The sequence below is a fragment of the Typopeltis vanoorti genome, chromosome 14 (genome assembly GCF_054136105.1).
Source record: "Typopeltis vanoorti isolate ZY-2024b chromosome 14, IOZ_Tvanoo_1.0, whole genome shotgun sequence".
NCBI classification, from domain to species: domain Eukaryota; kingdom Metazoa; phylum Arthropoda; class Arachnida; order Uropygi; family Thelyphonidae; genus Typopeltis; species Typopeltis vanoorti.
The window spans coordinates 120,338,985-120,363,134 of NC_143562.1; the positions used below are offsets into that span (position 1 = coordinate 120,338,985).

The 24,150-nt window shown below is 36.3% G+C and overlaps 1 protein-coding gene across 1 annotated transcript in view; it reads left to right on the forward strand.

Moving 5' to 3' along the window:
- The first annotated feature begins 14,855 nt into the window (after window positions 1–14,855).
- Window positions 14,856–24,150, forward strand: part of LOC150099865 (charged multivesicular body protein 7) — a 128,642-nt gene continuing 119,347 nt past the window's right edge. The window contains exon 1 of the mRNA XM_090404029.1: window positions 14,856–15,299. Within this exon, the coding sequence (XP_090260155.1) occupies window positions 15,043–15,299 (257 nt within the window). The 5' untranslated portion in view covers window positions 14,856–15,042. The remainder of the gene's footprint in view (window positions 15,300–24,150) is intronic.

A 24,150-nucleotide genomic window follows, 5' to 3' on the forward strand; every position in this document is an offset into this window, starting at 1 on the left:
TCTCAAACTTCAGACATCTGCATTCATATGATTGGTGCGGTATTAACAAAAGATCGTGCTACTAAATGACAAAGACAAGCTGAAGTTGAGTTCAGATGCTAATTCTCTTCAACCGAATTCCTTATATAATATCTGAAACATATTCACTATATATTTCTTTGTTTTAACACATTCACTCAAATAAAACCATATGTTGCACGGCAACATATGGTTTTGCTTGAGTCATACAGCATTTTCTGTGGGAAGGGGACATGCGATTCATTAGTACCGTTTTTATCCCAGTTGTCGCTAATTACACCATTTGTTGAGAAACATTGCACAGCCTACAGATGTCTCTGTACCTTATTCGGTGATACAATAGGAACGGTTTACGATCTCGAACTTCACGGATACATTGAATTTTATTCTATGCGGAAATGATGCATAGCCGAAAATTGCCACGGATTCCGTGAAAATACCTTTCACATACCCCCGGGGTACGCATACCATACTTTGAGAAACACTGATGTAGAGTTCAGTGGATGCGCATGCGCTGTCATCGACGATCACAGCTGTGTCCTGTTCTTTCCAATTGTTGTCGCAGTTGTGAATGGTGATAAATTTCTGCTGTTAAATTTTCTCTAAATTTCTTGGGAAATTATGACTGAAAAACGTCGGCATTGCTACAATATTGCTACAATAAGCTACGTGTGATTGCGTAGGCTAAAGAAAATGGAAACAGAGCTGCAGAGAGGCATATTTGGAGTAAGGGTAAAGAAGTGGGGATAATATATCACTGTCATTCCTGTCTGATCTTATCAGATGTAGATATGAAATATCACACGCTAAAATCAACAAATCGTACTGCCATGTGTTATCACTACTTTGAAATTAATGCAGAGAATGAAAGGAAAAAAGTAGGGAAAACTGATATTTATTTTAAACTGAAAAGACTAATCGTCTCCTTCAAATAAGTGAAATCAATTGTGAATTGCCCAGAGAGTTGAAACTTACTAATGGTAAAGAAAAATACGGCAGTTCTAAAGTATAATCTTTGGAAGTTTTAACAGAGGAATTAAGTTGAAAATTATACTATCAGACCTAATATTCAGTTGAAATAATAAATAATTATTTATTTGTGTTGGAAAAAATATGTAACATGATAACTGAGTTAAATATATACAGGGTGTCCCAAAATTCACGCAAAAAGTAATTTTCATAGAAAACACAGGTTTTAAATTAAAAATTGTAATTTATTATTGATTCATAAAGTATACAGTATAGGGTTATGCATAGAATAGCATATCGGGTAAATGGCCTCCACGGCTTCTGGCACATACGCACTCTTTTGTCAAAATTTTCCATGACCGTTTTGCATTAATATGGCTGAATTCGTTGATACAGCGCCTCAATTTCCTCCTTCAAGGCGTGGGCTTGTTGGTATAAACCTTAGACCTAAAAAAAACTCAAAGAAAAAAGTCCAACGGCGTTAAGTCACATGATCTGGGCGGCCAATTCTGATCAAAACGGGAAATTACACGACCAGGAAATGACTCATGCAGTAATTGAATTGTTTCTCGGGCTGTATGGCATGTGGCACCATCTTGTTGAAACCACATGTCGTCCACATCCATATCTTACAATTTAGGAACAAAAAACTGGATTATCATGTCGCGATAGGGAGTACCATTAACTGTTATTGCCTTACCAGCCGCATTTTCGAAGAAGAATGGACCGATGATGCCTCCAGCCCAAAGTCAGCACCAAACAGTGACACATTGTGGAGGCATTTGTTTCTCAACAATCACTCGTGGATTTTCTGAACCCCAAATGCGACAATTTTGTCGATTAACGAAGCCATCGAGATGAAAATGAGCCTCATTGCTGAAGATGATTTTTTCAAAAAAAATAAGCATCCACTTGTTGTTGATCCATAATCCATTCAACGAACTCTCTTTGCTGTGTATGGTCAGTAGGCTTCAGTCCTTGAGTCAATTGAACTTTGTAAGCATAAAGATGCAAATCTTTCGTGAGAATACGCTGTAGAGAGCTTCTCGAAATGCCCAATTCAAGACCACGGTGTCGAATTGATGTTCCTGGACTCTCAGCAACACTCTCACGAACTGCTTAGATGTTTTCTGTTGAACGACTTGTTGAAGGACGGCCAGAGTGTATAAGATCACTAATTGATCCAGTTTCCTTGAATTTTTTAATTAATCTTTTCACAGTTGATGAAGTTAAATCACTATTCAGAACCATATTTTGTACGAAAATTGCGAACTGTGGCTGCCAAACCTTCATTATTTTTAAAATATTGCTCAAACAATGAAAATGCGTTGTTCTTTCGTGTAGCGCTCCATTTTTAATAACCCTGAACTGTCAGCTGTCACGCTGTCTTTTTTTTCTCGTTGGCAACCCTTCCCATACAAATGGTGCTAAATTTAAATCTTGCATGAATTTTGGGACACCCTGTGTATATATATATATATATATATATCACTACTGTGAAATTAATGGAATAAAAAAAAAACACAGTGCCACATGCAGACAAAAACAACTCGTCTCACTTGTCAGAATTTATCACTACTGTGAAATTAATGGAATAAAAAAATCACAGTGCCACATGCAAACGAAAACAACTCGTCTCACTTGTCAGAATTCCATACTCTTATCATCACCCAGAATTCCACACTTGAACCTTTACCCACAATTCCACACTCGAACCAAAGACACAACGTGATGGCTATGTCCACGGGGAAATTCCAAGGATTCCATACTCTAACCATCATCAGCTCAATGATGCGACTTATCCTTATCTTATCTCTAACCATCACCCAGAATTCCATATGTGAACCATTACCCAGAATTCCACAGTCAAACCAAGGACACACTGTGATGTCAATGACATGCTATTTTCTTTCATCACTGACAGATTTGTTGCCCAGCGAAATTCCAAACATTCCATGCTCATGATGTCACTGATCTAATCTCACAATAATAACATCACTGATCGTATCACCCAATGATGTAACGAATCCTTGTCTTATCTTGATCTTCAAAGTGTCCCTAATACTAATAGGCAGCCTTCCTCCCAAAAACTCGAGTTTGTGTAAGGAAAAACTGGATTGTAAAGGGTTATTAGTGGATTAATTTTAGGTTAAAATTTTCCTATATAATTGGTGGAGAGAGAGAGAAAGGGAGAACAGTGGCTGCATGCTGCATGAGCACAGTATATATGCGATCAAGGAGGGATGAGAAGCAAGTTTTTTGTGTGGAGGGTGGTAGATGGTTGTAGTGTTTTGCCTGAAATTGTGGTGCATGCAGAGGCAGCAAATCCGTTTATGTCAGTGTATGATGCACTGTTTGATATCAGCAATAATATAGTTATAATTATTACTTGGATCATCTTTACATGTGAATTGGATCCTTATGTTGGTGCCTAGGGTGTGTAATGAGTAATTCATGGCCTGAACAAAAAAGTATTAACTGATAATATTAAATTTGCATTTTTCCCAATGCTTCTCAGCCATTGTATGATTCTCCCCTTAATAACTCAAGTTCCTCCATTCTTCCATGTTAGAACCGTATGCAAACTGCTCAAATTATTCTCGTTAGATTTTAGATTTTCTATTCTGAAATTTGTCCACATTGCTTTATCTGAAATTGCCAAATAAAGCTGTCTTTGGCTTTAGTGTTGAATACTTTGCTTTCTTTCTTTATTTCCCTGCTGATTATTATCTGAATAAAGCGTTATATAGTTATTATTTAGCAGCTTATTTCATCTGTCTTCTTCATCTCGTCAACACTCAATGTTCTCTGTTAGGTGCGAGCATGCGTAGTCATAGCACATTATAGTAAAATTGTTATCATAGTATAAACGTGCAATGGATGAGTAATGCGGGATTTTTGTAAGTTTAAAATTTAACACCACCAAAGCATATAGGCCGACCTGGTTAGCCGAGTGGTTAGCGTGTCCGCTCTCCAGCCGAAGGACTGAGGGTTCGAATCCCGCTGTGGGCATGGATGTTTGTGATTGTTCTGCAGACTTTGTGTGGAAAGGGAATCTGCGACCATACCACTTATTCCAGCAGAAAACATCATTGCCAAAACCATGTGAGATATGGCAGTGACCATACAGTGTCTACGGATGTCAAATGTGGAAAAAAAGCATATAATACAAAGATCAGTACAAGATAATCACAATGATATTAAGGTTTAAGTCGCAAGAACTATTAAGATTAAGTGGGGAAGTCTATCAATGCAGTAGCCAATCGGAGATAGCTGGTCCAAAACTATCGCTGATTTTAAGCATTCTCCGTTCAGCAGAGACAGACAAGTACTGCCATCTCGTGGTCCGTAACTTATATTGTTTTGCAACAGTGTGGGTTTCACCGTCGATTTTCTCTAGTTTACGGGATAGTAAATCTAAGTTTGCGGAATCAAACTTTCCCATGCCAGAGATTGAATAATTCAAGGACCAGTCAAAGAAAACGTACCTCTAGTCTGCGACTAGAATTGAACTTAGAACAGCTTTTCTTTGCTAGTCTAGCGCTATGAATGAATATTTGTGTGTCTGTATATATATGTACGTTTCTGCATATATATATATATATATATATATATATATATATATATATATAGGAAGTTTTTAACTTGGGTATATTATCTATTCAAGATATAAGCAATTTTATATATATATATATATATAGGAAGTTTTTAACTTGGGTATATTATCTATTCAAGATATAAGCAATTTTATATATATATATATATATATATATATATATATATATATATATATAGGAAGTTTTTAAATTGGGTATATTATATATTCAAGATATAAGCAATTTTATATAAACTTGATTTTTAATCCTATTTCCCAAGAAAGCAAACAGACAAGTATGTCAGGCTTGTGCCTCCATGTAGTGCTAGTCTAAGCAACTCATGGTAGTGCAACTTGTGCAGGCGAAAACTTGACATACTTGTCTGTTTGCCTACTTGGGAAATGCATTAAAACCAGGTTTATAATTAAAATTGCTTGGCATCTTGAATATATATATATATATATAGGAAGTTTTTTACCTTGGGTATAATATATGTTAAAGATGCCAAGCTATTTTAAACCTGGTTTTACTCCATTTCCCAAGTAAGCAAAGAGACAAATAAGTCAAGTTTGCGCCTGCACATAATGCAAGTCTAAGTCACCCATAAAGTAGTACAAGTCTAAGTGACCAGTAAAGTAGTACAAGTCTAGGCAACACGTGATACACACACGATATGTCAGAATGCATTATTGAAAAGAATTAAAAAGATACAAGAAAACTCACTTAAAAACTTTATTAGTAGAATTTTTCATCTTCAACTTAGGGAACAGAAAATAGTCTGGAGGAGATAAATCTAGTGAGGTGAAAAAGGATGGGAATTGTGAGTGGACACGCTACTGTGGTGGAGCGAACACATTGAATGCATTTCAGAAGACAATCCATAACTTCTTTATAAAATTTTGCATTCACTGTTTTCACAAATTCTTTGCACACCACTTCTCGAAAGTCAGAAATAGTTATCAGCATCAAATTTGATGCGTGAGATTTGGAGTCTCAATTTCTTTAGCAGGAAGATGTCTCACCGACACACTGAAAATTCTGCCGCTTTATTTCTTTATCATAGGTGAACACCAACTGTCAGTTGCGAACACCGTCATCTCCTGTAATGATTTTGTCAAAGAAATTTTCGTTTGCATTCGCCATCGCAGTGATGTCCTGACAAGCTATAATTTGATCTTCTCTCTGCTTAGCTGTCAAACCATGTACGACACAACTTCATCTTCGAGAAATCTACACCTAGAATGCGAAGATCGGTGCTCTTAGGGATGTTTGAAACCTCTGCTATCATTCGTGAGCAGATTCTACGATCATTCTTCACGAACTATGCGACAGCGTCAATGTTTTTCTGAATTCTAGTCGATGTGGGACGGCCAGTTCTCTCGTTATCTTCTACCGACTACGTTCCTTCGCGAATACCATCTAAAGATATTAGATCGATTCAGAGCCTCATTTCCGTATGCATTTTGTACAACTTCTAGGGTTTCTGTAGCAGAAAGATTAGCTTTAAAACAAAACAAATTTAATCGCAATTTATTCACCGCAGCGCCATGTCGCTGCCGTGAATCAAAAGATGCACAGAATTCGTGCACTCAGTACATTTACGTCGTTGCAGCTCATTGTGTAGCGCTAGACCTCCCGAAGAAAGAGCGTCGTGAGTTCGATTCTAGTCACCAACTAGAGGAACTTTTCCTACCTGTTCCCAAGTAAGTAGATCTCTGGCATGCGCAAGCTGTTTTTTCTCCTGGAAACTTGAATTTTTCGTTCCCTTAATTCAAGAAAACCGACCATAGAATCCACATTATTTCAGACATTAAAAATATAGTATTACCGTCTCTTCACTGTGTGGCACTTAAATTAGCGTTACCCTTGGGGCAGCTATTTCTGATTGACTACAGTGGATACTACTGCCTACACCATGTGCAAAAGTTATATTGGGCTAAAACAGCCTCGCCTACTCCCTATAAGGGAATAAAATGCGTTAGTCGATTTACTTATTATTATTTACCTGAGTAATTGATAATTAATCATATCATGAAAAAAATTAGAACACATGATTATACATTTAAATGAAATAAGTCTAGAGATAGCATGTAGAAATGTTATTTGCATCTATAGCACTAGGCTGCTTGAAGGAAGTGCACTCTAAGTTGGATTCTAGTCTCAGTGTAGAGGAACGATTTCTAAGCATCTCTTTACTAGGTTCTGAATTAATCGCTCACTGGCATGGGCAATTAGGGTTGATCCCCTGAAAAGTCGGGATGTTAATCCCTCAAATCAAGAAAAACCGACCATATATCCCCCACTCTTTCAGACAATAATATATGGCACAAGGGTTAGCAACACTAGGTATAGTATTTATTTGCTATGTTCTATTGACAGGATGTCATTTAAAAGCATTGCTAATTCTGGCTTCTACCTTTGATTGGCTACAGGTGAAGTAATAATAATAATAACATTTTTTCTACATTGATTTTTTACAGGAGATTTTTAATAACAGATAACTTTAATAATGATAATTTTGATTATTATTTTACTTCTCTACAAATAGTATTTTTATGTGTGTTGGAGCAATATCTTTTAACCAATATAATTTGCTTGCTATTATCCCGAGTTTGTGGTGTAGATAATTTGTATGGTTATTCCAACCTTCATTGAAGTGAAATCCGAGATAACGCTTTGTTTTCACCTCTGTGATGGTTGTGGTTTTACGACCAGTGCATTGAGTATAAGAAGATAGATGTTGGATAGTGAGATATTTAATTTCTATGAGTAGGGTGTAGGGATTTTTGAATATTATTCAAAAAAAAAAAAAAAAAAAAAATCAGCTAACGCCTTTTTATTCCCGTATACGGGAGTAGGCGAGGCCATTTAGCCCTATCTAACTTTTGGAGACTGAGTGGGCAGTTCAATCTCCACTGGTACCAATCGGAGATAGATGGCCCAAGGCTATCACTAATTAAGCGGTACACAGTGAAGAGAGACGGCTCAAATGTGCCGCCATCTCGTGGTCCCTAACCTTAACACAATATATTTAATGTCTTAAAATAATGTGGGTTCTGCGGTCGATTTTCTTGAGTTTACGGGACGAAAAACCCGAGTTTCCGGGAGGAAAAACCCGCTTGCCCGTGCCAGAGATCGACTAACTCGGGAACCGGTCGAAAAAAGGCTTAGAAAAATTTCCTGTAGTCGGCGACTAGATTTGAACCACCAAACCCTTTCTTCGTGCGGTCAAGCGCTGTAGAGTGCAAACGCCACTTCTACTGAGCTACACAGGCTTTGAATATTATTAACTTTGTTTATTAAATGCCGTTTTCAGTTCGTTAGTTAGTGATCAGATTGATGTCGTGTTGCATATTTGTATAAGTATATTCGCGTTGTTATGAATGGATACTATGGCCGTGTCGTAGTATCCATTCTCAACAATGGCCATAGTATTCATTCACAACAACGCGAATAGATACTATGGCAGTGTCGTCTGCATAATGGAAGATATTAATTTTTAGACTAAGATAGTTAATATCGTGTGTGTATATGTTAAACCGAATGAGAGAAAGAACACCTCCCTGTGGTACTCCACAGCTTACCAGTGCCTCTTTGCTGTGCACTGATCCTATATGTGTGATGTGCTTTCTGTTTTTCATATACGACGGTACTTTGCGCCCTTCGATTAGAAAAGGCATAAGTTCGATTCTCGTCATGACGGGAGGAATCTTTATATGGATTTTTTGAAGGTGAGTTATCCGATCTCATACGGAGGTAGCAGGGTTTTTTCTCCCGGAAACTCGGGTTTTTCATCCCGCATACAGACAAATCAACCCTTCAACACACAAACGCAATTTACAGACAAACAATACTAGCTGTGATGGTGGTGGTTGTTGGCAGTAGATGGCGTTGATGTAGGTGATTGGTAGTAGAGGTTCTGTGTAGTAGAGGAGTTGTACAGTGGGTGTCCTCCTGCGATGAGTCTTCGGACTCCTTGGAGGTGTCATGAATAAAAAAAAAATAATATATGCCTTGAACCAGTTGAGCAGACGCCCTCTGATTCCGATATTTGTTAGTTTGTTCAGCAAGTTTTTGTCTGTTAGTGTGTCAAACGCTTTGTTAAGTCAATAAAACGAATAATGCTGTTTTGTTTTTATCTAACCCACGTTTATTAGGTATGTGAAATCTTCCAAGAGTGTTGCTGTTCCTTTATTTTTTTGAAAACTCTATTGTGTTTTTGAGATGATTTGGAATTTTTTAGTGTAAGTGGAGACTTTGCTATGTACAATGCTCTCCATGATTTGGTTGATTATAGACAATGTGGCGATGGGTATGTAATTACTTTTAATGTTTCTTTTTTCCATGTTTATGTATGGGAGTGATTAATGCAGTCGTTAGTGTTTTTCAGGTATGTGCCCCGTTTCGAAGATTTTATTTAACAGGATAACTGGACATAGGTTAGTTGAGTGTATTTTTATGTCTCTTGTTGTGATTCCGTCTATTCTTGGTCCTTTGTTAGGGTTAATTTGTTGAATTACAATTGATAGTTCTTTTTTTTGTTACTGTGGGGGGAAACCATACTGACTGAGTTGCTCGAGGTTCTAGTGGAGAATATTTCTTTGTGTGAGGAGAGAATGTTTCCTGCAGTTTTTGGACATAGTTTGCAAGTGCTAATTAAAATTGTATGCCAACTGTTTGAGGGATTTGGGCTAGCAAGCAAGGTTGTGTTTTATTGATTCTGAGGCAGTGGCTTTGTGTGTATTGTCAAATTAGAAGGTTCCATTTTCTTTTGTATTCAGCTTGCAAAACAGTATTATTAGGTGACTTCTTAAGTTGTTTCCATAGGGCAACTTTTCTTTGTATGTCTATTAATATGTTGTGTCTGTTATCCAATTCCGTCTGGTTTCGAAGCATATTATATTTTACCCAAGTTAAAAAACTTGGGTATATTATGTATTCAAGATACCAAGTAATTTAATATATATATATTTTAAAAACATAGATTTAATGACTTAAAAACCGAGATAACTTATAAAGATTTTAATGATAGAATAATACAACTAGTTTCGGCTTATAACAGCCTTCCTTGGGTATTCATAAAGGAAAAGAATAGTAATAAACATTGAAGTATTCTTGAGTTTACTGGACGAAAAACCCGAGTTTCAGGGAGATAAAACCCGCTTGCCCATGCTAGAGATCGACTAACTCGGGAACGGGTCGAAAAAAGGCTTAGAAAAATGCTTTCTAGTCGGCGACTAGATTCGAAACCAAGAAGTCTTCCTTCGTGCGGTCAAGCGCCGTGGTATGCAAACGCCACATCCATTGAGCTACACAGGCTCTCAGCTTGTGCAGGTATATATATATATTATATTTTTATATTATTATTTTTATATTTATATATATATATATTTTTTATATATATATATTTTATTTTTTTAAAGATACCAAGCTATTTTAAAATTAGTTTTTACTCTATTTCCCAAGTAAGCAACAGACAAATAAGTCAAGTTCGCGCCTGCACGTAATACAAATCTAAGTGACCCGTAAAGTAGTACAAGTCGAGGCAACTCGTGCTAAATTCGGAATAAGCTCTGATCATTATTCTTAATATTTACCCTTAATGCAAAGCCCATCTCTTTGAAAAGATGTATGATGTGTATGATACTCTGCATTAAAGGCAAGGAGCCAATACCCCGACCGGTTTCGACCTTTATTGAGGTCTCGTTAGTGAGAGCCAGGCTTATAAATACCAAGGTTAAGTAATACAGAGCTTATAAGTATTTTACCAAAACAAGTTATCAAAAGGTGCTTTGACCTTATTAAATAAAAGTCTCAGGTTGAGAGATAGATGTAGAAAGTTTTTTACCTTGGTTATAATATAGGTTAAAGATACCAAGTTATTTTAAACCTGGTTTTAAACTTGGTATTTCTAAGCCTGGCTCCCACTGATGAGACCTCAATAAAGGTCGAAACCTGTCTGGGTAGTGGCCCCTTGTCTTTAATGCATAGCATCATACATCTCCTCAAGGAGATGGGCTTTGCATTGGTAAATATCAAGAATAGTGATCAGAGCTTATTCCGAATTTACCACGAGTTGTCTCGACTTGTACTACTTCACGGGTGACTTAAACGTGCATTACGTGCAGGCGAAAACTTGACTTATTTGTCTGATTGCTTACTTGGGAAATGGAATAAAAACCAGGTTTAAAATAGCTTGGTATCTTTAACATATATTATACATGGTAAAAAACTTTCTATATATATATATATATATGTAAATAAGTTTTTTTTTTACCTTGGGAATAATGTATATTAGGGTTACCAAGTAATTTTATAAACTTGGTTATTTAACTCCTAATCCCAAGTAAGCAAACAGTTAAGTTTGCACCTGAAACGTTGTTCAAGTCTAAAGGTGGTGCAACATCAAGGCAACTCATTGTAAAGGTGAGTAAAGCTCTGATCACTATTGTTAGTATTTTCCATATGTAAAGCATATCACACTAAGAGACGTATACTGCAATATACATCTCTTAGTGTGATAAGCAAATATGCAAAATGGGTGGGGTCACTACCCAGACCGGTTTCAACCTTTTTTGAGGTATCCTCGGTGAGTAGCTAGACCCTAAATACCAATGTTTTAGTAATACATAGCCTTATCAACTTTATCTATACAAGTTGCTACAAGGTGTTTTTGTTTTGAATAATCTCTGGAGGAGATACAGATGTAAATAAGTTTTTTTTTATCTTGGGAATAATGTATATTAGGGTTACCAAGTAATTTTATAAACTTGGTTATTTAACTCCTAATCCCAAGTATATCTCCCCTATATCTCCCCACGTGCTGCAGTTTACTAATTAGAATTCCATGTGATATCTACTTAAATGAAATAATAATAAAATGGAATAAAAATTTACATCAAGGAATTAAATTTTCTCCTACAGTGAACTTAAACACTCTCCTTTTTGCTGCTGACCAAATAATAATTACAAATTCTGAAGATAAACTACAGAAAGCTATTTTAGATCTAAATGAAATATCCAAAGATTATGGTATGATAATATCAACAGAAAAATAAAAAACTATGGGATTTAAAGGACAAGATCCAGCAAGAACTAAAACAATAAATAACAAGATCTTAGAACAGGGTGAATTCATTTAGCTACCTGGGATGTATGATCACATATGAAAATGAAAAAGATATAAACGTAAAAATTGCAAAATATTTAAAAATAACAGGTGCAATTAACTCTATATTTAAATCAAACCTAGTTCAAAAACAAACCAGACTAAAAGTATACAATACATTAGCCCTCCCAGTCTTATTGTATGGAAATGAAATATGGACAATAAAACAAAAAGACAAACAAAGGTTAATAACAGCAGAAATGAAGTTTATGAGAAAAACTGCAAAGTATACTCTATATGATGACAAAAGAAACGAGGAAATAATAAAATAATTAAACCAAGAATCAGTAATAGAAAAAATTTAAAAATATAAACATTATTCCTATTATTATTATCCCAGGCAACTCCAAGGAGTCGACAGACTCATCGAGGGAGGCCCTAACATTATGTCAAGAACAACTATTCGACATTCACACAGTATCTATCATACCTCGCCTTGAACTCATTCATGGTCGTAGCACCCATAACAGACTCTGGCAGCTTATTCCACTCATTCACCATTCTCCAATAAAAAAACCTAGATCTAGCACCCTTGTTAACCACATTCTTACCCAGCTTCCATGTATGGCCCCTAGTCCTCCCACCACCAGTCCTATTCTCAAAAATATTTTCTGGATTAATCTTATAGAAACCCTTCAGTAATTTGAATGTCTCAATCATATCACCCCTTTTCCGCCTATGGACGAATTTTTGCAACCCACAAATCTTCAACCTATTCTCATAAGGTTCATTCCACAGACCTGCTATCATCTTGGTCACTCGTCTCTGGATCCTCTCCACTTCCTCCCCATCACAAAGAAACCCTGGCGCCCATAACTGGGCACAGTAGTCCAGATGGGGTCTTATCAATGCTCGATACAGAGGAACAATAACTTGTTTGTCTCTGCATGTTAAAGTATTTTTCAGATACCAAGTGATTTGATGAGCTGATTTAGCCACTTTTGCAATGTGCCCCCTAAACTTCAATTCCCTATCCACTAACACTCCCAAATCCCTGGCCATAAACATAAATGGATGGAACACATTATTATTATTATTATTATTATTATTATTATTATTATTATTATGACACCTCCAAGGAGTCTGAAGACTCATCGCGGGAGGACACCTACTGTACAACTCTCCGTCTCTATTACTACACCATTCAAAGAATGAAAACAGAAAAATTACCAAAACAAGCCTTAAAGTACAAGCAATTAGGAAAAAAGAAAACCAGGACGTCCTCTTAAACGATGACTTCTAAGACCAGAACAGGCCATGCTAGGCCTAAATCCTTGTACACATGATGATGATGATGGAAAAAAATGTTACATATTTTAAAAATTTTCTATCTATACATTTTTATGGCTAACTATTTTAAAAAATCACTCACCAGAATGAAATAATTTAGTTACCGATTTAAAACATTTCACAAACTTATTTTTAACGGCATATTACACAGGGGCGAATGCTGGTCTTGAAATTCACGCTTGCCCGTCTTATCAGTCAGGGAGTGAGAGGTGTGATTGAAGTCTGATCAGCGGAATACTGAATTACTGACCATTTAAAACTATATACAGTATTTAGAAATTTATGTACATTTAATTATACAAGTACAACTTTTATTTTACAAATGATATTCTATCTTTTTCAATTTATCTGCTTGAATACAAATTCTACCCTACGGTTCTTCTTTATGAACTGGTCAATAACATCGTCATAAAAAGTTGGTTGTAACTTAATTTCCTCAAGTAACATGCACACTTGTAAAGGCTCGCTGAAGCTGACTGGCTAGGGCTACTTTGACTGCGTATGGCCTTGTGTTTAAGTCGACGTGAAGGGAGCAGAAATGGTTATTCACGCTCATGAAATCACAGTGCCACAGCGAGGACCTGGAAGCGCCTACAACCGAGCAAGCCGAGGTAGCTTTGAGTAGACGAGCAAGCATCGGCCTTCGATACACAACGCCAAGCTCAATTATTGCAGGGCAAGTTTAAGACGTCTTCTGTCTACAAAAATAAAAGCTTAAATGGAATGCTTATAAATGCATGCATTTATTAACAAATAAATATCAATTCTTTCTCAATTAATGAGCTTGATCAGCAAGCATGGAGAATTCGCCACCGATACTACACTACTTCCATGTACACTATGTTCCAAATTTTTAGCGCCAAAATTTATGTCGTATGCTATAGTACGACCATAGATTCGAGACCCTTGGACACTTCTGCGCATGTCACAAAAAGGACAGTCAATTCGGATAATAGGATAATCAATCGGTCTTCTGGGATGAGTTGTTTATTATTACACGTCGGAAAATTAACTTCTCTTTTATGATCATTGTAGTTTTTAAAGTGGTAACTATTTTGCTTGTATGACAGTTGGGAAATTTTATCTATAAAGCACGTAATTTCGCGTGTTGGCAACCAATTCGTACATCCTTCATTTATTTCTCCCCTTCAATTATAACGTCCTAGAGTTAATTAAATCTCATTCTGAAGAATTGAGTGATTTCGACCTGCTAAATTCAGATGCGCAGCGGGAAGATCCCTAAGAATATGAAGAAAATTTAACCACTGATAGTCAGCTAAAAGAGATTCCACAAAAACAATTTGAAAATATTTTTCGTACAATTGAAGTTTTTTAAGCAGCAATGCTTAGGGGCTGACCCTGATAAAGAGAGAAGCAGTAAAATTTGCAGAAGAGTAGAAGAGGGAATAGGGCCATACCGTCGGTTGTATGAAAAAAAGAAACAAAATGCCCACCAAACTACGTTAGCTCAATTCTTTGTTAAGAAGTAGAATAATAAAATTTTTATTCTGAATATGTTTTATTGTCTTTCAGCTTCATGGTTTTTCTTTAACTAGGCCCTGAGACATACCTTAATTCTTTTATATAAAAAAATTAAGGTTCAAAAAAGATATTTGAGGAACGAATTATACTTTTTCCAATAGGTTATTATATTCGATTAGTGCGCCTGTTTTAAGGAACGCATCAGGCGCACTAATCGAGGGATTGCTGTATATTATATAAGGGAAAATTAGCACAATTTTTTTTTTTTTAATTAGGTATTTCAATGGTTGTGGCGCTCATATCGCATACAAGATATTGCAATATGCGCAGTATCTGCCAAGTGGTGACTTGTGTATATTATATCTTTAAGTTGTTTTTGTATATAATATATATATATATATGACAAATATGGTAAATTGTTGGATCTACGTTCTTGTTGTTCATGAATCGTTAAAGTTTTTTAGATTTTGAATAATTGTACTTAGTCTGAAGGAAACCAAGGTCTTTAAAAGTAAAATAATGGTCAGCGAAGCTAATTACATACCCGAATGCTGGAATGATGATGTACGAATGAGTTCTCTGTTTGCAGATTTTCGACTGTACTCAGCAAATCCCCAAGGATGGAATGATAAAATGAATTTTTGGAAAACCGTTATATTGAATTTCTGTTCTGAAACTAGAACACCAGTGTTTACTTCTGTTGATTTGTGTTGTGCTTTTAAAAGGAAAGGACAAATGCCAATGTGTCTTGACACCGTGTTAGAAGAAATGCAAAGGTATGCATTTTGCGTTACTGCTTCCAAAGGAAGTTAACAAACGTGGATTTAGAAATAATGCGAAACAGATGTTGAACGATGAGTTAATTCCTGATGTTAATGAATTACTAATTAAAAAAAAAAAAGTTTGTTTAGTCAGTTTTAAGTAAGTCAGTTTTGGACGTTTCAAGCAACATGCTGAAATAATCAAATGGGAAAATACAAAAAAAGGGTGTTGATACATCACAAAGATAACATTATTTTTTTTGTTTGTTTTTCTTTTAATTGTTCGGTTTAGTCTAATACATTATATTCCAGATCATGGTACAGTATTTCATTCAATAACAAATTAAAAAACATAACATATGTTATAATTTGATAGCATCACAAAATACTATGCACATAAGCATGTCAATCTCAAAAAAAAAAAAAAAAGTAAGATGCACACAAAATCTGAAAGAAAATGGTGTTTCTTGGACATATTGTAAAGTGGCTAGTTGACTCATAGGATTACTTAGTTATTGAAAAACACACTAACAAGCAGAGATAAGGAAGTTATAATTTTCTTTATAATTGTTATTATTCTGGACTACTGTGGCGTCATAAGATTCATCAGTGATTTGTAATATCCTTTATAAGGCTACATGTGGATTACTGTGCATGTGTCTTACCTGGGTTTCTTGGGGAAGAGAAAAGTAGTGCATGAAGATGGCGAGTAGTCTGTGGAATGCTCTCGATGATGATGATGATTAAAGATACGAGTTGCATTAGTTGGTATATGGAAAAGAGGGGATACGATAAAAATCTTTGTCACAAAAAAGGTGTTATATTATTATTATTGTATGGATTCCTCCATGGAGTCTGAAGACTCATCGCAGGAGACACAATCTATCATACCTCTCCTTGAACCAATTAACAGACAAAGCACTCACAACTGACTCTGGCAACCCAGTTCACTCATTCACAACTCTCCAAGCAAAAAAATCTACTCCTCACACCTCTACTAATGACACCTTTATTCAACTTCCAGGGATGATCCCTTATTCTGGCCCCTCCAGCCAAGTGCTGAAACATTTCCCCCCTCATCAATCCTATAAACCCCCTTAATCAACTTAAATGTTTCAATCATATCCCCTCAGTCTATCCTTATTGGGAACATTCCACAGACCACTCACCATTTTGGTCCCTCACCTCTGGATCTTCTCCACTGCTTTCACATTCCCAAGAAACCCAGCAGACCAGACTTGAGCACAGTAATCGAGATGTGGATGTATCAAGGACTTATGAAGAGGAATAGCAACTTCTTTATCTCTGCTTTCATTTTAAAAATTTTATGGAATTTACACCCGTGTTAAAAAAAACTTTTTTTTTTTATTATCCTGACGTTTCGATCTTCACATCAAGATCATCATCTGGAGTGTACATAAGTATACAGAACAAGCTTAGTTACATCATTAACTGTAAGCTAGAGAAACAATGATTTGATCACATGTTATTCTACTGGCGTCACTCCAGTAGAATAACTGGCATGACGCACAACTTGTAATCTCTGGTGAAAAAAAAAAAAATTAAAAAATAAAAATAAAATAAAATAAAATAAAAAATAAATTTTTACATCAAGCTAAATTCTATTTTTACAATGACAGGAATAAACATTCTTTTAGATGGTTTTCTTTCAGAAACAATTGATGTCCTATTTTTAGTATTACAATTCTTATTTTTGATTTACAATACTGGATTTTTTACAGTCCTGTTTATAGTTCTTGGTGAGGAAGGTCGAATATATACCTTCCATATGTTTGGGATTTTTAAACCATCATTGTTGTTCAGATTGGGGTGGTTGCTGATAATCTCGCAGGCTTCCTTGAATTTCTGTTCATACCATGTTCTAGTGTGATGTAGACAGCTGGTGGTTTTCCAGTCAATTCTGTGTAAGGTATTCAGGGCATGATCAGAAAGGCCAGCTTCACCATAATTATTATATTTAATGTGTCGTTTATGTTCTTTTTGTCTAATAGGAATAAATAGTGTGTCCTGTTTCTCCTTTATATGGTATGTTGCAAGTACAATAAATCTGGTATACTCCAGGGTGAGCTAGTGGAGGGAGTGGGTCTTTGAGTGAGTTGAGTAAGTTTTTTAATTTTGCAGGAGGCTTAAAGGTGGCTTTGAGGTTGTACTTTTGTAATACTCTGTTTATTTTGTCTGATATTCCTTTAATGTAGGAAATGGTTATAGTTTTACTGTAGTCTGGTTTGTCTTTATTTTTTATTGTGGTTTTGTAGAGAATTTTGTTTATAGTATTTTGACTGTATCCGTTTTTTTGTAGGTTATTACTAATAATTTTAAATTCGTCTTTCAGTGCCTGTTCACTGGAACAAATCGTCTGAGCTCTGTTTTTTTTTAGTGTGTTGATGACAACTAGTTTTTGTGTTGGGTGGTGGTAGGAGTTTATGTGTATATATTGTCCCGTATTAACACGCAGCGATTCCTTATCTCTGCGTGTTAATGTCTTCTTCAATAGTCAAGTAATCTTATGAGCTACATTAGCAATATGACCTATAAACTTTAATTCTCTGTCTACCACAATCCTTAAATCTGTAGCTTTAGGGGGAGTACATTGGAATTTTATGGAGTACATTGCTATCGTGATGCACAACTTGTAATCTATTTATCCCAAAATGCATAATTTTACATTTTTCCACATTGAACAGATGCCCATTATCTCTTGCCCATACTGACAGCATATTTAAATTGTTCTGCAAGCTCTCCATGTCGCCTTGATTAACTATTATCCTACCTAATTATGCATCATTAGCAAACAACTGAATATTTCCTTTCAAGTTATTTCCTATATCATTTATGTAAAAATTTAACAGCAATGGTCCCAACACTGAAGTCACCTGTTTTTGCCTTTATTTCCCAGCCAAAAGGCTGCGGGTTCGAATCCCGCCATGGGCATGGATGTTTGTGATTGTCTATGGAAATACTAGTGGTGGTGGTGATCGGTAGATGGCGTTGGTATAGTTGCAGTTGGTGGATTGAGTGGTGGAGACACTTTTGTCGTCGAGTAGGTGCCCTTCCTCGACGAGTCCTTGGACTTCCTGGAGTTGCCACGTAATAATAATAAGTCAAAACTCTGGTTTAATTGGGTGGGGTCATCCACGTCGAGCTCAACGGCATGCTTTTAGATGCCTACCAGCGGTGTTTCAAAAATTTATATGAACAATGTAAGCATTGTGTAAACAACAATGTAAACGATGCAAGTATTGAGTTAAGGGAAGCTTACGTATTGAAAATAAGTAAATAATTCATCTTTCTGTAGCCGGTCTTTATTTTTATACGAATTTTATTATTTTGAAAACAAAAACAGCCAGAAGAATACACCAAAATGCCAATACCAGAAATGCGTTTACCAAGAACTTCTTACACACTGCCAGATGATGTCCGATCTCCTCCCCTTGAAAACTCTGACCTTTATAGTTACTGAAACGAAATATCACCTCTTCTGGAAAACAAAAATCCCCAAACTGGTCAAAATCTACATCTTTCCCAATGGCTTTAACAGGCCTTTAAGGCCCACAACCTTCCAAGCATGCTTGGATTTCGTAACTGAAATACGAAGATAGAATGGTCACCCCCTATGCCTCGAAGTATTCCTGGCTGTATCCCTGTGTGTTCACGGGCCCAGTTTGCCTGCTTGCAGGATGAAAAACGCCAGATAAACTGGTGGAAAAAACCCTGCTATCCACGCCCAAGACCGGCTAACTTGGCTATGGCTGAGGAAGATCCTTCAGCTCCTCACACCTCCGACGGGAATCAAACCCAGGACACTCCTTTCCCAGGCATATGGTTGCCAAGCGCAAAGCCACTAGGCTCGCCGTGCGGACTCAAAATCTACATACCGTCGCTGAAACAGTCAAGCACAAGAAATGCTCTTCTAGAAACATCACTTAAGCAGGGGAGGGCGACAATGTTTTAAGCAAAATGTTAACAAAACACGTTACTGAAAATCAAAAAAACATCGTCATAACCAATCAATAACATGACTTCTGGTGACGTCACCAACACACACGTGGATTTGTTGACTTCGTTTAAGCTTTGTATTACTCAAGGGATTACGTATGGGTTTAAAGTTCAGGTATTGATTCTTTTAAAAGAATTAAAGCAAAACACAGACACACACACACACACACAAAATAATCATAGTTTGCGTGTGCATAAGATGGACACTGGCTGACAACTTTAGGATTATCGCCATCATTTTTCCTCTTTTCCTTTTTTAATCCATTGTTTTCAACTGTTATTGTTCCATTACCAATTTTTAGAGGAAGTAAAGGAGACAGATACCTAAATAATAGTTAATAGTATTTGTATTCAGTGCACAGAAATTGCAAAAATTAAGCAAGTAGGCTGTAGGCAGGTAGTCATTTTGGACAGAAGGTAAGCGGAGTGCAGGATTCGTGAACAGACATTTTGACAATGCAAGTATTGTTACGCAGGGAGGAAATTGTTGGGCGAAGGAATCCAAATTTGAAGCGGATATTCATACAAGAGGCAACTTGGAGTTAAAATCTCCAGAGTGTAATGAAAAATTCTGCAAATGTTTTCACTTTTATAAGTATCTGGAGTTGAGAGGATGAAAAGGTGGAAATAGGAATGGTTTGGTATAGAATTCAAACAAAATTGATAACTGCTTTTATGGCGATTAGTAATCGCCATAAAAACAGTTTATGGCGATTACAGGGGAATCTTCATAAACTGCAGTCCTCTGAGGGAATCAGGGATCTGAAGGGTGCCATTTACAAGAATCCGGAGGCATTCGTACTACGAGAAGAAACTAAAATATTTAGGGAAGAAGGTACAAGAAAGTATGCTGAGGTGGTTTGGTCATGCAGAGAGGACGAATGAGGAGTATGTTGGTAAATGAGTGGAGCGTATGAAGGTGGAGGAAGGAGGAAAATAGGTAGGCCGAAACTCAGATGGAGGGATAAGGTGGCAGAGGATCTTAGGGAGAAAGGATGGAGTGGGGAAGATGCCCTGGACTGGAGAATCTGGAAGAAGAAGATTAAAGATGAGAACGCCGACCCTGTTTAACACGGGATAAAGCATAGCGAAAGTAGAAGAAGAATCACCGATATTATTGACCAAGGAAATCATCAAAAATTCTATTTGTTCATTAAAAATTAATATTTACTATAATTTTTTAAATTATTCAAAATGAGTGGGTGTAAAGATGAGAAAACAAAATTGATACGAACGCATTTCGCTCGACATTAAAATGCAGGTGCTGAGGCGATTAGAAAATAGGTGAAAGTGGAGCCGCTTTAAATCTGACTACTTCTACTATACGAACGGTTTTAAGAAACAAGAACAAAATTAAGTGTTCAGCAACCACAACCATAACGTCTTCCAACAAAGGTAACCCGATCCAGAAGCAATGTTTTAGAGGAAATGGGGAAACGTCTTTCCATTTGGATTGATGATGAAACCGAATGCAACATGCCATTAAGTCGGGCAATAATCACGGAAAAGGCCAGAAGTATTTTTATTCATATTCAAAAACAAAGAGGAGTGAAAACTTTGCAGCTAGCAGAGGTTGGTTCCATAGATTTAAAAAAAAAAAAAAAAATCAACCTCAACAACAATCGAATCACCGGAGAAGCGGCGAGTGCAGATACTGAAGCTGCTACAGCCTTTCGATTCAACTTTAAGAGCCATAATTGAAAGAGGCTAATTGCAAATGACAAATGACAGTAGACGACTTTATCACTAAAATATCAAGAATTTCAGAAGAGCCAGAACCTTCGACAGCACTTTGTATTTCTGTGTACTTATGTGTTATGTATATTTTGCGAGATAATATAAAAATAACTTAAAGTAAAACGAGTTTATTCTTGATCATGTGTTCCCCTATCCCTGTTTACTATGTGTTAAAACATCCCCGTTTAACGCTGTTTCGTTTAGCACTTTGTCTTCTAGGAATGCATCCTGAGCGTTAATCGGGGTATTAGCGTACATAGACAGAAGACAGATGCGAATTTGTGGTTCCGTCTCTTTTTGGATGACTAAAGAAAGTTTAGGAGTAATTTGTTAGGGCAGGGTTTCTCAAACTGTGTTCCGCGGAAGATGAATAGGTGTTCCGCGAGAAGTTCTGAAATTTGTCATTTTATTTTTCTAAGCATTTTTCATGAATAAATATTTTATAGTAAAAATATTCTGAGGAGAATAATATTTGTGAATATGTCGAAAAGCTGAGACCCAGAACACCTAATAACATCTGTGTATCGTTGATTTTCACACATCGAAACCTTTCAACATTTGGGAAAGGGAATGCGGCTGTTTATGATGGGTCATAAAAATTGCCTGCAAGCCGATTACAACAATTGGTGTCATATCCTCCGTTCTCAAAACTGAAGGAAATGACATCTGTGTAGCAAATGTCAGTGACCAAGCAGCATATTTTTAAACATGGAAATATTCATGAATTATCGTTAATTTTCACACATCGAAATCTTTCAACAATTGGAAAAGAGAATACCGTCGCATATGACTGATCATAAAAATTGACTGCAAACCGATTACAACAATGGGTGGCATGTTCTCAAAACTGAACGAAATCTGCATTGCAAATATCAGTGACCAATCAGCAAGGAAGTATAAAGAAAATTTTTCCACTGAAATTGAAGATCAAGGTAGTCTGTATCCGGTTCTCAAATCTATTACTACTGAATACTTTCTTCGCAAGTTCGTATTGCAGTAAGTGCTTGTTCTGAAACCGGAGTGCAGTGATTTTTTAAAAGTAATAGGCCTACAGATTTAAATTTTAATATGAATAAGAGACATGCAACTTTGTTTAATTTTGGTGTTAAGAAATCTCTTATTGAAGGTGTTTGTGACGCAACAGATAGTGATTCACCCACCTTCAGCCTACAAAGCAATCTCCAGGATGTACAAAAGGAGGGGAAAACTACCAGCACACAGGAGGAAAAGTCTGCATTCACTTGTCAGTACTTATAATAATATTATAAATTTTTGGTGATCAGAATGGAATATGTCAATGAAAATCAACATAAATTAATTTAATGATGATGGCCTGAGGAAACTACAAGATTTCATTAGTCCAGTGATTGATAACTGATTTAAATGTAATTTTATATTTGTCAACATGTCACATCGTATACATAAGTGTACTAATACTCTTTAGGATTATGCCATAATTAATTATTAACACATTACAGAATAGCCAAGGTGTTCCGTGAAAAAATCAGGATTTGTGAAGTGTTCCATCGTAGAAAAAATCTTGGAAACATTGCACTAACCAATGCCAAAAACTCCTCCTCGTTCATGATACTATTGGTATTAGTATATAGAAACTGCAGCATGCCTTTAGGCTCCCACCCACCTTTACTTCCTGAATTTGCTACCCTATTCAATATTTTTTGTTTGAGAAGCTAGATTCCTCACTTGGTAATTCTCACACTCACTTGCTTCATGGTTACCTTCACACAAACTCATTTGCTTCCACCCTAATTGCCAAAGTTTCCCTGAATTTGCACTTCAGCATGCTCAGTGAACGAAACCTCTCCAGACACCTAACTCCAAAATCATTTAGATGCAGTCCATAAGCATTGTGCAAATCTTTTTTTCGTTCTTTCCGCACTTGTTAGCTAGCAACGCCCTCCTCCTCATTTCGCATCTATTATATTGTGGTAGGAGACTTACAATCTTCACCTTCTCGCTCTTCAGTTTTGCCTCCTCCAACAACTTCTTTACATCCCCCTCATAGAATACTGCTTGCCTCTCAAATCATTTGTGCCAATCAAGATGATCATTTCCTTCGACTTACCTTTTCGTTTGGATGGTGTGACTAATGTCGTGAATTTTTGCACCAAAGAAACTCAGTTTTGTCACATTTTCATTAAGTACTCCCCTTATCTTTGAATCTCCGTAAATAATTTTCTCCTTAACTTGGCAATTTTTCAGTATAGGATTGATGCAGTGTAAATTTTTTGAGCACTTGGCTAGAAGGGACAGAACAAGGAGCCATCCTAACCTAACCTAACCTTTATACAACTTTCAGGGATAGCCTCTTATTCCTACCCACACTTCCACTCTGTTTTTATAATCTTTTTTGTGTTAATTTGATAAAATCTCCTAACTTAAATGTCACTGATCATAACTGCTTATCGATCAAACTCTGCAGTTTACATTTCTTCAGCCTCTTACTCACAAGAAGCATTCCATAGTCCAGATACTGTTTTCTTCATTATTCTGTGGACCACTGTTGAGGCAACATTATGTCATGGAGACTGGATGCTCTGTGTGAGTGGCATATCTAAGAGCCTATCACCTCCTGCTGCATGTTCTCTTGCTCTTTTCTCTCTTTGCCTCTTAAACACTATCATAACAATGTTTCCACATCATAGTAAAAACTAGATAACCTAATTTGAGCACATCAGGCCATGTGTGGCTTCATGTTTTGGAGGTTGTTTTACTCTATAGCAGCAAAACTACCTCCTTATTGCTACTTATCACTCCTTATCATAGCAGCAATGTAGTATGTATATTACTGGCAGCCATCATCCCCCATATCTTGAATTTCATCCACTTCCTGAAGAATAGATCCACCAATACAGTGAACATCCTTATATCTGTACACTTCAGGTGTTGCACTTTAGAAGTGCAGAGATATAAGGCATTTGTTAATATACTGCTCAAAACAATTAGGAGATATTTTGGTTTTCTTGTAAATTATAAAATTATAAAAATAATTTAAAATATTCTTAATATATGTTGAACACACAACTGCATACAAAATCATGTTAAGACTTGTCTAAATGTCTCTTAGCTGTATTAGCATGTGGGGGATATA